This window comes from Myiozetetes cayanensis, unplaced genomic scaffold (assembly GCF_022539395.1).
Source record: "Myiozetetes cayanensis isolate MyiCay16 unplaced genomic scaffold, myiCay2020 scf31, whole genome shotgun sequence".
NCBI classification, from domain to species: domain Eukaryota; kingdom Metazoa; phylum Chordata; class Aves; order Passeriformes; family Tyrannidae; genus Myiozetetes; species Myiozetetes cayanensis.
This window is the reverse complement of record NW_026087533.1, coordinates 501,312-516,797: the sequence shown is the minus strand read 5'-3', so window position 1 is coordinate 516,797 and position 15,486 is coordinate 501,312. Positions and strand designations below refer to the sequence as shown.

General features: G+C 45.3%; 1 protein-coding gene across 1 annotated transcript; it reads left to right on the top strand.

Annotated features, from left to right (window-relative positions):
* Positions 1 to 599: 599 nt before the first annotated feature.
* STX12 (syntaxin 12) lies at positions 600 to 14,254 on the top strand. Its single transcript, XM_050326234.1, has 9 exons — positions 600 to 751; positions 3,973 to 4,042; positions 5,821 to 5,920; positions 7,631 to 7,768; positions 8,649 to 8,692; positions 10,549 to 10,654; positions 11,121 to 11,193; positions 11,365 to 11,447; positions 12,820 to 14,254. Exons 1-9 carry the CDS (start codon positions 643 to 645, stop codon positions 12,910 to 12,912), a joined length of 816 nt encoding a protein of 271 aa, XP_050182191.1. The 5' UTR covers positions 600 to 642; the 3' UTR covers positions 12,913 to 14,254.
* Positions 14,255 to 15,486: the final 1,232 nt, after the last annotated feature.

Below are 15,486 nucleotides of genomic sequence, written 5' to 3'. Positions count from 1 at the left end.
TTCAAAAGGGACACTGAGGGGCTGGAGCGAGTCCAGGGAAGGGCAACAAGGCTCGGGAAAGGTCTAGAAAAACGAGTCTTATGAGGAAGGGCTGAGGGAGCTGGGTTTGTTTGCTGTGGGGGAGGCTCAGGGGGGACCTCATCGCCCTCCACAACCCCTGACACGAGGCTGGGGTGAGGGGGGGCCGGTCTGTTCTGCCGTGAGAGCACCAGAGGAAATGGCCCTAAGCTAAGACAGGGGAGACCGAGCTATTACAAACATGTTGTCACAGCTGGGGTGGTCAGGCACGGGCAGGGGCTGCCCGGGGAGGCGGCGGAGTCACCGTCCCTGGAGGGGCTCGCGAGGCGCTGGGTGATGCGGGGCAGCGGCTCAGGGGTCACAGCAGCAGCGCCGGGCGGGCGGTGGGACTGGAGGATGCCGAAGGGCTCCTGCGCTCCCTGTGACTCAATGACTCCTGCTCTCCCTGTGACTCAGTGACTCCTGCGCTCCCTGGGACTCAACGACTCCATCCCTCCGCCCCTCACTCCTTCCCTCTCTCCCCTCCGCCCTGCCCTCAGCCCCGCCCGCCATGGCGCAGGCGCGGGGTGCGCGCAGGCGCGGGCGGTGCTGGCGGCGGGGCGGCCGCGCTCGCTCGGCCCGGCCATGTCGCTGGGGCCGCTGGAGCCGCGGGGCTCCGCGCCCGGCCCGCCGCGGGACTTCGGCGCCATCGTCCAGACATGCAGCGCCAACGTGCAGCGCATCGCGCAGTACAGTGAGTGCGGGGAGCCGGGGGCGCGGCGGGGGCCGGCGCGGCGGAGTCTCCTGGGGCGGTGCCGGGCGGGGGTGCCCGGGGCAGGCGGGCCCGGCTGGGGCCCGGCTCCCCCGGGGGTTCCCCGGGTGTTCCCCAGCCCCGCTCTCTGAGCCCCTGTCCCCGGGGGCACCGGCACCCGGCCGGCCCCAGGGAGGGGCAGCGGGAACCCGAGGAACCGGCGCCGCTGCCGTGCCGGGGTGCTGCTCCCTTGGGGTGTCCCTGCGGACCTGGCGGTGCCGCTCCTTGGCCGCGGGGTTGTCACTAGAGAAAGTTATCGGTATTGCGAGCTCATCGTAGAAATCTCGGTGCTCACCGCTGCGATGCCGCTCGTTGAAGGAGTCACTTCCAAAGAGCCCTTGGTGCAAGCCTTCCTAAGGATACAGCCTTTGCTGAATGGGACATTAATTGTTCGAGTAGCCGTGCAAGTTTTTAGGGGCAAGGTCAGTGGAACATGTTGGTTCCTCAGAAAGTTGGTGAATTCTCTGGTTATACAAAACTATTAATATCACTGAAACTGCTTTGGTCAGTCATGTTCATTTCCTCTTAGTATAGGCATAGCTGAACTGCTGCAAAGCTCACCAAACAACATGGCTTGGCTGGGTTTTTTCCATTTTTTTTTCCCCTTCTTCACACTCCTCCTTTCCTTGGGACTTCAGTGAGCCTCCTGTTCTAAGCAGCTCAGCTTCTCTCTCTCATAGGACAGGCTTTGCTGTCTTATGACCCGCAGCCATCCTATCTCCACACACTGCCCATCTGAAATAAAACAAATAGCCTTACAGTCTTATCGAGGTGGGTGGGAACTCTCAGAACATCTGACTTAACGTTACAGTAGTTAACTTCATTACACATAATATAAAAGCTTTCCATTCAGACCTAGGAGAGAAAGATACATTGAAGCCTTAAGGCTGTCCTCATTTCTCCTTTCATTCCCTCAGGAAAAGAGCAGACAAACAGTAGGCACCACTGAGTGTTATACACTCCTTTCGAAAATCTCTGTAGAGTGAGCATTTCACACACAATGTACAGAAAACTGGTGGCCTGAGCTGGCAAAACTGTTGTGTGCTCAGCTATTGTAAGAGTTCTGCAGCTAGGGCAGAGATTGAAGAGTTTTAAGTAATCTTAACTGTCAGATAGTCAGTACATGGAATTAAAAAGCCTTGGTGACTGAAAACTGTTGACTGAGGGGGCTCTCTGTGGTGGTGCATACCCACTGTCCAAAGAATAAAGAGCTGCAGCCCCTTCTTTTGGTTTCCCAGACACTTTCCTCTCGTTTTTTGTAGACTGTGTGTTGCTGTCGGCTGAGATAAACCAAGCAAAGCAAACTGCTGAACCTGGCTCAGGGCAGGACAAACAGCACATTGCCTGGACTGGAAATAGAACTGTGCAAGAACTTCCCCCAGTGGAGAAAAATAAGTCCCAGGGTGTCTGGACATTATGGCACAAGTGCCATTTGCCAAGTCCTCGACATCCTCATACACAGTGCTGTCCCCGTGCTGTTTGTCACCAGCCTGACTATGAATTTTTCTGACCTTCCTGTGTCTGACAGAGCTGTGAAATATGTGCAGTCTTGCTTGCTGGAAGCCAAGCTTGGAGTATAAGGAGTTGCCAACTCCTCATTGTATGACCTAATAGAAGTCTGGAATTCTCAGTGAGAATACCCTCTGGATGCAAAAGCTAATTACTGGCTTATTGCTGATTAGCTCATATTGCAGCTGTAGCTGAGCTGCCCTTCTTATAAGCCACTGGACATCACTTGAAAAGAAGAGGCTGTTATAGGGATCTGATGTTTCTCCAGCAACACATTTAATCCAGTGCAGAGGCTCCAGGCTGAAAGCAGAAGTTATGCAGGAGGATGTCACTGAATTGGAAGAATTCTCTTGTTAAACTCACAGGGTAATTCAGTACAGCTGTCTATGGAACTGTATTAGGGTGACCCTCCTTGGTCTTGCCTCTCAGTGGTGATGTGATAACATATGATTTCATGATCGATTTGAGCTGATCAATCTTTGTGCTGCTGTTGTGAGTGCTGAGCTCAGCACTTCAGTAATGATAAAAACTGTGCTGCTGCAGAGTAAAGTAGATCAGCTTCTTGTTCTGTCAAAAAAGTATTCTAAGGTAGAGGGAGTGGGGAGAGAAAATGGTACTTGTCTTTTAGGTAAGTCAATGGTTTGATGTGATTCATTGTGTGGTTTTGTGCCTACACAAGGAAAATAGTGGAAAAACACAAGAGATGGGGAGAAGGTGGTCTTGAACTTGCACTACAACATGATTTCAAATTGATGAAGGCCACCTGTGAAGTGCACATTGCTATCTGCTGTTCTTGAAAGGTTGTGCCAGTATTGTGAAAGGTTTGGCCTATCATGAGTAGAAAAATTAGAGCTTGGTTGGGTATTTTGGGAAACTGATACCAATCCTTGGTTGTTGTTTTTTTTTTTTAAACAGAGTTGTAATAATTTAAGTAATTTAAAGATATGTAAAAGTGGTAATGCAGCATAGTGAAGCTGTTCTGCAGCAGTGAGAGCCTAAAATCCAGAAATGGCAAGGCTGATAGAAGCAGTCAGTTCTGTTGGTTGGTCTAAAAAGGTCGAGGAAGAGGAGAGCACAGTGTTTTACCCTGAAGACAAGTCTGTGGAGCTATCTGTGCCTCACTACCATTTTCTTATCTGAAAGTTTGTTAGGCTGAATCATGTCTGGGTAGGGATGTTTAATATACACTTTGCATTTCACAGAATCCCAGAACAGTTGGGGTTGGAAGGGACCTCTGGAGTTCATCTGCTCCAACCCCTGCTAAAGCAGGTTCCCCCAGAGCAGGTTGTGCAGGGTGGCATCCAGGCAGGGCTCAAATATCTCCAGGGAAGGAGATTCCACAGCCTCTCTGGGCAGCCTGTTCCAGGACTCTGACACCCTCACAGCTAAGGAGTTTTTCCTCATGTTTAGATGGAAATTCCTGTGTTTCAGTTGTGCCTGTTGCCCTGTGTCCTGTCACTGGGCACCACTGGGAAGAGTTGGGCCCCATCCTCTTATATATATTTAAAGCAAAGAATGTAAGTGTTGTCTTACTAGCTTGAGTTAAGTCAAACATTGAAATAAATCCTTTTAAAGCTGAAAGAATACATTCAAGAAGGAATAAAATACATTAGAACTTGTCTTACTAACTCATCTTGTGATCTCTTTATCTTCAGCTGCTCAGATAAAGAATTTGATGAGCCAGCTGGGAACAAAGCAGGATTCCAGCAAGCTTCAGGAGAACTTGTAAGTATTAAATGAGCAAACACTGGTATAGGTCCTCTTTGATTTCTCTCTGTATTCTTAGAGGAACTGGGTTACTTGCTGTGGGGAAATGCTTTATGAGATACATTTAGTACAGTCCTACCAACCCAAAATGAGCAGCTACATTAAGTAGTTTACTGGACAAATTAAAGTGTTTCTGCAGAACTCTGATGAAGCCATTCCAAACTGCTGGATGGGGATGGTTCTATATTGTTCTTCTATATAGCTTTTCTATAGTTTATTTAAAAAGTAGTAGTACCTTAGCCATGCATTAGCATTGGCTGTCCTCTGAGGAGTGACCACCGTAGCTTCACTTGTGGCTTAGAAGAAATGAATGCCATAGCAGGTACTTGGTCCTCACATGAGACCGGTAAGGAAAAACATCAATTAATCCCCATAATTATGGTGAAAGAGTAGCTTGTAGTACAGATGGATTTAGGCAGTAGAAAGATTAACAATCCTATATGGCAGCCAAAATGTCACATGTAATTTCAGAAGAATGATGTACCAGTGGGAGACAAAGTAGAAGATGTTTAAACAGGTGTAGTCCAAACTGACTCCTGGAGAGACTGAACATGGACTCTCTGTGTCTGTGCATCTTTCACAAATTCATAGAGCATAAATAACAAGTTATAAAAAGAATAATTTCCAGGGGGTCATCAAAGAAAACAAAGTCGGTTCTTCTGTTCTCTCTTCATGCGACTGTACCTTGACTCTCTGCACAACTTCCCTGGTTTTTATAGTAGCTGATTTTTTGGATAAGTTCATGACTTGTGGTGGAAGGCGCATACACCACGTTTGAAGGATGAGATCAGAGCCCAGTTAGGAGAGAAAGGGATTTGCTTCCTTGAGCTTCTCAGTTGACTCAATCTCTATTTAATCGTTAGATTAAAGAACTAATCACTGGTGACCAAACAAATGCTTTTCCATTTAATGTCACTGTAGAAGTGTCTTAATCTCTCCCCTTTGAGGTCAGAGTGGCTGCACCCCACAAATTGTCAGCTACCATACAAACTTAATACCAAAAGGCATGGACGGTTTATTCAGCTCACATATACAGCTTGGACAATAAAGGAGCCTGAATGCCTCGATTTACATATCTATTGGTGGAGTATGTGACTTTCTTTTAGCATCTTGTACCCATTGAATGCAAAAGAAATCGTTTCTTTGTTCAGTATTTTGTGTCATCCTGGTTTACAGTGTAGTTTTTGTAGATTAGGCACTTTGTGTAAATAAACTTCAAATTGTAACGTGGTTGGAAAACATAAAGGCTCAAGGGAAAGCCTTGCAATTCCTGAAGTAGAAGATGTGTCATTCCTCTTTCTGACCATTATTTTTCACAAGAAGGAAGAATTTAATATTTCAGAGTCCCTGTACTATGGAGTTGGCGGTTGTTAAGTAAACAGTTAATTACTAATTGGTACCACAAGGAATTCACCCTAAGAGAGGGATTATGTTCACTGAACAAAGTTGTTTCTTTCTTATGCCATTGGAAAAAAATTTATTTCTAAAACCACTGAATTACACTAGTTAGCAGGGAGCACAGAAATTATTTGAATATTTTTTAAAAAAACGTAGTCCAGAGTCAAGTTGATGTGAGAAACTAAACATACATCTCTGATCCTTTAGGTTTTAAAAAAAACCACTGTAAAGCTGTGTGATCTCAGAACCCTTATTTAGTCATCATTTTGGACACTAAAATGCTCAGAGACTGCTTTTTAGGTAGAACTTGTGTAAATGCTTTTGAACTTTTATTTCAGACAACAGCTGCAGCACTCTGCAAACCGCCTTGCCAAAGAGACCAATGAATATCTCAAGGAGTTGGGGTCTCTGCCACTCCCCCTGTCTGCTTCTGAACAGGTAGGCAGGCAGAATTTTCTGGGCATATTTCTAGATCACTCATTTTGTGAAATTAGCATGGACCACAACCTCCCAGAGCCTGAACTGGCACAGCTGAAGTGAAGTAGGGAAACTCATTAAACTGGCTGCACCCTGGCTGCCTATATGACACTGGGAAAACACTGTTCCCCAGGGCAAATAAGTAGTAAAGTTTCTAACATGAGAATAAGAGACCTGAAATGTTCAGGGAGAGCTTAGTATGCAATTCTGGTTTTCTGAGTAAATTTCTCAAAAATAATCTTGTTTACAAAGTACCTGGTGGTGCAAGGCAGTGTTTTAGGATAAGAGCTCAGAGCAAACTGCCTGTCAGTATGAAATGTGATCATGCCAGAAAGCTTTCCCTTGCATGTGATTTATTAGTGGGGGAAGGGGAGAAGCTGACTCACCTTGCTCATATTTGGATAAAGCAAACTATAACAAGGCAAAGATTATGATTTTATCTCTTACCTCCCTATGGGAAAGGGGAGGGACAGTCCTGTGCTGTTCATGTTAATCTGCCAGTACGTGCTTTTGAGATGCTGTTGTGGGATGATCTGGGGATGTGGGTCAGCAGATGTTGTTTTGGCCTCTTTCTGTATTTAAAGGTTTAGATGCTAGTTGGAAGCGTGGCCATGTTTTGCTGGCTTGTTCAGCAAATATTTTTCTGTTAATCTTCCCGTGGTGAACAAAATCCTGTCATGTGCATCTCACTGAATGCAGCCCAGGGAAAATTCAGTCAAAATCTGCAGGACCTGGAGCACAGAATGCTGAGGGTCTGCTCTGGCACAAGGGTTGTTGCTTCAGAGGGCTCAGGTGGAAGCTGTAGTGTGTTATGAGGATGCTCTAGTGGCTTATTACAGAAAAAAATATAATTGAAAAGATTTATTTCCTTGAACTGAGTGTTGAATTGATACAAGCTCAGTGCAGGATTACAGCCCTGGAAAGCCCACAGTTTGAGCCAGTGTTGCAAATCTCTCTATCAGAAAACATAAGGACTGACCTAGTGCTGAGTGTTCTTGGGACAAGCTTTTCCACAACTACTTGTTTCCCATCTCTGGGATATCACAAACTCAAAGGACATGTTCTGTGGAAGCTAAACAAGTTGACACTGTAAATTGAGGATGGAAAGCATTATTGCAATGTATTTGGAGAAAACATAAACTGAAATGGTTATCAGGACTAAGGACATTATCTGATCTAATAACAACAGGCTTCTAGTGTGGCGTGGCTGGGTGAGACAGGAGACTGGGGCAGTGGGTGTTGTCATTAGCTCTGGTAAGAACTCAGTAGTGTGGTAAGAAGTACTATGAAGTTGGCTGAGTAGAGGAATGGAGGCTAAAAGAGTTGTAGATAACCAAAAGGTTCATAATTAAATGTGGTGGATTATTGGAATGTGATTTGAATAGAAGTAAAGGTGTAGAAGACCTCTCTACTCCAGACTTGGAACCATATTGAAATTGGAGAACTTTGTTGCACAAAACTGACCTGCAGTGGGCAAGGCGTGGAGTGTTTGCAATAGGAATTAAAACCTGGTGGGCTTTGTGTTCTCTCCAGTGCCCCAGACTGTTGGAACCAAAAGATCACTGAATGCAAGTATTCACTGTTATTATTACAGTGGGTTTTTGAGAGCCTGACAGTCACTTTCTGATGAATGAGAACGTCTGAACACTTGTTTGTGTTTCAATTCCTCAGCGCCAACAGAGGCTTCAGAAAGAACGATTAATGAATGACTTCTCCGCGGCCTTAAATAACTTCCAGGCAGTTCAGAGGAGAGTGTCAGAGAAGGAAAAGGAGACCGTGGCAAGGGCGAGAGCTGGCTCCCGGATCTCTGTGAGTATTCGTGGGAATTTGGGAACAATGAGTCTTCTGAGACATCTTGCACTTGCCTTCCAACCTCTTGTCTGTCTGCTGGCACCTCACTGAGTGCAGCTGAGTCCTCAGTGTATTGGTTTTACCATTGCAGATGTTGTAAGGAATCTCTTGTTTCAGTGTGCTCCTTGTCGATATAGAGGAGGGAAGGAATCCTGGTAGTTGCAGTGGAGGATGAGATGGGGAGTCAAAGTGCAGTGAACAGCAAAGTATTGCAGGCTGCTCTCCCCTTGGTGTCAGCCCTAGGCTGTAAAATTTAAGAGTTCAAATGGAAGCTTACCACACCTTAAATTACAACTTAAATCTCACACTGTGGTGCTTTGTATTCTTATAGCTTCTGTCCTGCTAATATCTCCAATGTGTGTTCAAACCTTTACCCTGTTATGTTTTGACAACCCCTGTGGCTACTAAGAATTCATAATAAAGGGGCCAATGAAGGCATTTCCCTCCTCTTGCCTTGGGGCCTTGTGTTAGCTCTGCCTTCTTAATGTCTGCAAGGGAACACATCTGTTGGATTATGCTCTAAATTTTTTGCTTTGTGTTGGGAAAGGAAGTGACAAACATTGACAACTGATCCAAGGACATGGACTGGCTGGTTTTGGTCATTCAGTTGCCTCTGATTTGCAGAGATGATGTGAATGTAAAAAATTAAATGTGAATATGAAGCTAAATGTAATCTTACCTAACTTGAATCTGAAATCTGAAAGTTAAATCTGCAGTGACAGTGGGATTCTCCAAGAACTCTCTGAACAGTATGTGCTTTGGTCTTCAAGATGCTGCTGGTGATGTTGTGAGTGGTCCTGGTAGTCTATGAGACTAATGAGTCATTTATCTCTTCCAGGCTGATGAACGATTCAGGGAAGAACAGCTTGTTTCATTTGATAGGTAATAACTTCTTGTACTCTTGAGGTTTTCACTACATATAACTGAAGTTTTTATGGTAAGATCTGTTACTGTAACTCGGGCCAGACTCTGCTGGCTGAATGCAAAGCAAAAAGAGTTGAAAAGCAATTACTACACCACATGTAATATACAATGTAGAAAATTAACTGCATGTGACAGTATTTTATCTTCCTTAAATATTGATAGTGTGATTACTACCCTGAGGGGAATTGTACTGTCCATAGGATGTGGCAGCTGGAGCTCCTGGTCTTCTGGCCTGTAAGCACAAGATTACTAGACAGGGTTTCACTCACTGTGACACTTTCCACAGAGAGCAGCATGTTTATTTCATGGGTTTGGGTGTTCTCCAGCAGCCCAGTTAGATACATGCAGAGTAGCATATTAGGCTGCCTAAAATTCAGAAGCCCTGGACATTATGCACTGACAATGTAATCCTAGAACATGCACAACAAGACAGCGTTACTGTCACCTGTCAGACAGTTGTGTTGCTTCTGCAGTAACAGTGTGCCTGCATGGTAGATAGCTTTGTAAAATGTTACATCAACTCTCCAGTGTGGCAAAGAGAAGCAGGGACCCTCCAGAAGTGTCTGTGGTTACTGTGTCAGCTGGGCTGAAATCTGTCTGGGTAAATCCTTTCACTTTCTGAGTCAAGAGACTTTGCTAACCTGTCTCAGCTGTACATCCTCCCCCTGCAAACTGCCCTTCATCTGCTCAGCTGCCTGTTGTGTATCCCTTCAATAGCCCTGGGCTCTCCCCCAGAGTGTGAGTGAAGCCCCAGGCTGTTCAGTTATGCAGGGGCCGGGGTGACTTGGAAGGCCTTGCACACTAAAGCAGTGGGACCCAGACAGGTACCTGTTCATGCAGAGCCTCTTAGCCCAGTGAGAGATGGTGGCACTCAGCAGCTATTGCACATTCAAAGCTCTTCCTGTGTGCTACATGCCAGAAACTTCTGCTTTAAAGATCTGCAAACCCTGCAGTCACATCAGAGCTGAATTGCTGGAATGGTCAGCTACGTGACCTACTCATGTAGTTTACCTTCATTTCTTTAGGCACTTTGAGGCTTTAAAATTTACTAATTAGTGTTATATTCCAAACACTGGAAGGGAATAGTGCTTCCTGGCACACTTCTCTGTTGAAAAGATGGAGTTGTTGCCCTTGAAAAACTTTCTAAGCTGAACATAGAGATGGCCTTGTGTTATAGGTGCTGGCTCCACTATAACTGGTGTAACTTCTGCAGCAGTTGTGAAGAACCAGCTCATCAGGAGAGAGGTAGACTGGGATGCAGAGTTACTGGGTTTTAACATCTCTTTTGGTGTGTAATTTAATTTGAAGTTCTTACTAGACTAATGAATTAAAATACTAAAACACTTAAATCTTATCCCCAATGCCAGATAGCAAGTAAGAATCTTTGTCAGATGCTTGTCAGGTGTCCTTTTGTTCTGATAATGTGCTTGCAGGCTGCTCTCTACCAATGTTTACCCTGATTTCTTCCTTTTGGGGAAATGGTAAGAAGGAAGGAAGGTACAAGTATTAAAAAAAAGCAGAACTGAAGTAAGCAGGTTTCTTCTCTAAATGCTGTAGATAACTGTCACAGAGAGTTCTATGTAACTGCTTTCCAATTTCTTCACTTTGCCTGATCTGTCCCTTTTTTCAATTGTTCCAGTTTGTGACCATTGTCACAAATTAGTCCTGTCCCTGTGCACAATGCAAGGGCCAAGAACCTGGGGGTTGTTCCGTAGGAAACTCTTCAACTTTAACTCACTGGTGCTTTGCTACAAATGCAGTGTGGACATACCTATAGTCAGAGAGAGTCATTCTGTCTTTCCCTCTCTTTGCAGTGGTGAAGATTGGAATCAAATGCAGTCTCAGGAAGAAGATGTGGCAATAACTGAACAGGACCTTGAACTCATTAAAGAAAGAGAAACTGCAATCAGGCAATTAGAGGTGACCAGTAGATCCTGCCCAGTTAACAGTGTTGGGAGATAAATCAAAGGAGTGCAGTGCTAACTAATGGGATGGGCTGAGGAGAGCTGAATGTGGAGGACCAGAGTTCCTTGTAGAGAGGATTGATGCCAAGATCAATCTCGCTGCTCCTGCTGAAGGAGATATATTTGCCTTCGGTGTAGACTGGTGGTCCTTCAGACATGGCCAGAGCAACTCATGTTACAGTGATCATCTCAGTTCCATACTGGGTTAATTGCGAGTGGCATGAAACAAATACTCAGTAGCAGGAGTATTGTAGGCCCTTGGGTTAATCCCAGGTTGCACAGACAGTAACTTCAAGCCACCTCAGTCAGTGAATGCTGCTGTCTATTCTGACCTTTTGAGCAATGCTCAGAAGAGGTACTGAGTGAGGATTAGAAAAATTGTACCCAGTGTTTGATGTAACTTGTTAAACTGTTGTCTTCAGGCAGACATTTTGGATGTCAATCAGATATTTAAGGATTTAGCCATGATGATTCATGACCAAGGAGATATGATTGGTAAGTGCATTTGGATAATAAGAAGTTTCTTCTTAGTTCACTTACAAGTTTTGCCTATATAGTTTAAATTTTCCAGTATTTTGCATTAAAAGTATTGTATTTCTGGTTATAATTTTTAAACACTGAAGCCATGAAATATTTTACAGTGACTTCTCTTGTTTTTTTCCATAGATAGCATAGAGGCAAATGTGGAAAGTGCGGAAGTTCATGTGGAAAGAGCCAGTGAGCAGTTACAGAGAGCTGCCTATTATCAGGTAAATTCTGTGTGCTTGTTTTATTGTCAGTGTATAGTTGAGCAATAATGGAACAGGCAGAGCAAGACACATACTGAGGCCTGCAGCACACCAAACAAGTTATTAAAACCAGCTTGTGCAAGCTGGCACTCATTCAAAATTGGCTGCAAAGAATATAATACAAAGCATTTTAGTCAAAAACACAGTATGGAAATTCACCTTTACTTCAGAGGAGACGATCTGTCCCTTCATATAAATGTGCTCTGCAAGACTAAGTGTTTACCTGTCTTTGTTGTTCTTAGGAGGTAGCAGAACAAACAAGAACAAATTCTTATGTTGTATCCAACTTGTAAACATATCAGCCAAGACACTGGCATGCAAAAATCCATGCCCAGACTTGGGAAACTTCTGGTGACTAGGATCTGCAGCTCTCCTTTCCTTCTGCTGAGTTTCTCTGCCATGGTCTGTCCTGCCTGTCCCACCAGGTCTCTTGCAGTGGCTCTCGTGTTACAGCCAATGTTTTCTGTAGGTTCCTTTCATCACCCTTGTCCCTGAAGGCCCAGGTTCTGTGAGGGAGTAAGGGTTCTGCTTAGTCACTGCTGGGACTTCAGACTTCCACACAAGAGAAATATTGCACTCTTCCAAGCTGTTAAGTGGGAGGTACTGGAAAGCAATAAAACTCCAGCGCTATTTAGTGCAAGGAAGAAAAGTAGCTTTGACCATGTGGCAGCATTTAATGGTATTTTCTCTCTCCATGGCTTCCTTTACAAAGTTTTGGGGTGTTCATAAATTTAAGTTCGGGAGCTATTGAACATATTTTAGATGTGTTTTTTCTGGATGGAGAAGGAAGTGGTTATATAGAACTACCTTCAAATCCTTAGATGCTAAGTTAAAAATATTTGGTGTGTGTGGGTTGACTGTAGTTTCCTGTGATGAATAAAGTGAGCAAAAGCTGCAAAATCCAAGTACAGTAACTCTATGTGAAATCATTCAAACTGTAGAAATGCAACACCAAGCTTAAGTCACCAACGGGAGATTGCATCAGAGAACTGCTTGGGAGGTTGATTAGGCTTACCTGAGAAACCTCAATAGCTGGAAAGGTTTGGCTTTCTCTGGGGCTTGTATTTTCCTTAAGAGAAGCAAAACGTGTCACATTTTGACTTTAATGCATCTCTTTGACCATTGCACTCCTAAAACTAAAAACATTGATCTGTTGAATCATGCAGTTTAAGGAACATGTAAAACTGTTCAGACTACATTGGTTACTTCTCTTGAGTAACTGTGGGTGCCAAGTGCTCTGGTTCACCAAAGTTAGTAACAGGAATGGTTGCCTTGCTTTTTCCTCTTGTCAGCTGTTCTGGTGTCAGTGGCTTTTTTTTTCTTCTTTTATTAGAAGAAATCCCGTAAGAAGATCTGTATCCTGATGTTTGGCCTCGCTGTGGCCTGTCTAATCATAGGATTGATTATCTGGGGGACAAGAAAATGAAATCTTCCCATGGAACCCAGTCTCACTGCTGAGATTTTCTTCTCTCAGAACCAACGAGCTGACAGGTCTCGGAGATGAATTGCCCACCCTGAGAGCACGAGCTGGAACTACTTCTAGTAATAGATATTAGCAACTAATGTGCAGATAACTAGTATTTGGAATTAGTGAACCATGGAGACAGTATTTATCAGTTTATATACAAATTATATTGTTTTATGTAACTAAAACCTTGTGGTTTTGCTTTCTGTATTGTATTATTCCCTGTCCCAACTGTATGCTGAAGTGAGATCAATAATTGGAGATGTCTTGTTTTTGACAAGTGGCACAACTGTAACATTTTGTGTATGTAGGTCACTTTGTTGGACTGGAATGAGAATGACATTCAAAGACAGCACACCACCAAGTCACATCACATAAATCCAGGAGTTTCTAAAGTCTCCAGTATCTGCCCCATGGTTTTATTGTCTCCAAGTGGCTGTGGTTCTAGATGCTCTTGAAGAGAAAGATGATGTTACAGATTCCAGAGGCAAGGAGAGTTTGTGTGGATGATGCTTGGAACCACTGCGTGCTGGTCTGTTTAGCCTTGAGACTTGTAACTGTGTTGTTTACTTTTTCGAGTGTGGTTGTGGGTTGGTTTTTCCCAAAATGCATCATTTGAGGACAGAATGTTCTTTGACTTACAGTCTAACAATGCAGCTTCCTTAGACAAACTATCTGGTTGTTTATTAGCAGACAAATAAATCTCTTCCAATGCTGACTCTCAAGCACTAGGTATACAAAGTTTAGCTGCTACTCCCAATTGTTTTTAGAAGCTTCCAGGAAGAAAATCACACAGAGGTGAGGAAGTGGGCACCTAAGTTTACAAGCTAGCAAGTTAGATGAGTCTTAGCAGAAACCTTGCTTCTGAAGAAGTACTTCTGAAGCACGTTTGTAGTGTCAGTAAATGTTATGTGTGGCTTGTGATCGTCTGGTATTTTCCATTCTTTATGAAACAGAAACTGGCTGGGTGAGGTGCTAGGATTTTCAGACTGAGGATGTGTGTGCAAATGAAAAAGATTGCTGGTTCCAGCTCACAGAGCTGGGCAGAACACAGCAGCCACTCCCCACTTTGTGTAGCTCTGAACTGACATGCACTGAGGGAACCGTAATCTGTCCAAAGCCCAAGGGAGTGTGGTAAATGCAGCATACTGACCCATTTTGTATTTATCTTTATTCCATGTCTCCTCTATAATAAAGTAAATGTGAAAGCTGGGAGGGGAGCGTTCTCCCAATTGCACAGTGGTTTGCACTATTGCGCCATCATTCCGTCTAATAATCATCAATAAACACTTTTAAAAGCCTCTGTCAGAGCTCCTTTCTCTTGCACTTCAGATACTGGCACAGATGGGTTTGCAGTTCCCTCTGTAAGCAGAGTAGAAGACTTTCCATCAGCACAGTGGTGTCTGCAGCTTTAGTTCAGTGGTCCTGATTCGTAGGTGAAAACACGTAATTCCTTTCACGAGGACACACACAATACTGCTGTGCAGAGTCCTGTATGGTAGCTGATCCCAGAAAAATTAATCTCATGTCCCAGAGCAGTGTTGGATCAGCTTTGCCTATTTGCCTGTTGCTAGAACTTGGAGCCTTTGCTAAGCCTGTACAGTAAAATCTGACTTGAAAGCAATTTGTTCTGCTCCTTTTTTAAAGTATTCCTCAGAAAGGGCAGAGCCTGCTGGTCTGTGCCTGGCTGCTGCAGGGCAGAGTCCTTTGGGTGTCACGCTGCTGTGTGAGAATGAGAGCACTTTCCTCCTCACTGAGCCTAAAAGGGAGCTGATGCATTATTTGTAGACTCCATCCTTCCTCTAGCCTTAGTCCTCCGGAAACTGGAGCTGAGGACACTGGTCCAGGTTTCTGGGCTCGGGGTTGCTGTACCTGCCTGACTCCCTCCCCTCTGCACCTCACTGATCGGAGCAGCAGAGCTGCTGCAGACGCCGTTTTTAACAGCCTTGGCTGCTGTTCCCGGGCGTGAGAACTCACCATCGGCACCCCCCGACTTGTGCGGTGAGCCCGGCTCGAGGTGGGTGTTCTGCCCATCCGAGGGTCGCAGGACGCACTCGGGGGGCTCCAGCCGCGAGCCGGGCAGGGGGATGGGCGTTCTTTGGTGCCCGTGGTGGCCGTGCGGGCACTGAGGCTTTTCCCTGGTCCTGGCTCAGCTCTGTCCCTGTTCCCAGCACTGCCCCGCCTCAGCTCTGTCCCTGTCCCCGTCCCCAGCACTGCCCCGGTTCAGCTCTGTCCCTGTTCCCAGCACTGCCCGGCTCAGCTCTGTCCCTGTCCCTCTCCCTGTTCCCAGCACTGCCCGGCTCAGCTCTGTCCCTGTCCCTGTTCCCAGCACTGCCCCGCTCAGCTCTGTCCCTGTCCCTCTCCCTGTTCCCAGCACTGCCCAGCTCATCTCTGTCCCTGTCCCTGTTCCCAACACTGCCCGGCTCAGCTCTGTCCCTGTCCCTGTTCCCAGCACTGCCCCGGCTCAGCTCTGTCCCTGTCCCTGTTCCCAACACTGCCCGGCTCAGCTCTGTCCCTGTCCCTGTCCCTGTTCCC

Excerpts from the sequence above, each read along its gene's own strand:
- STX12 (XM_050326234.1), top strand. The coding sequence starts at position 643 with ATGTCGCTGGGGCCGCTGGAGCCGCGGGGCTCCGCGCCCGGCCCGCCG. Across the intron at positions 8,693-10,548 it reads CAGCTTGTTTCATTTGATAG|TGGTGAAGATTGGAATCAAA; the intron begins GTAATAACTTCT and ends CTCTCTTTGCAG. Across the intron at positions 11,194-11,364 it reads TGACCAAGGAGATATGATTG|ATAGCATAGAGGCAAATGTG; the intron begins GTAAGTGCATTT and ends TTTTTTCCATAG.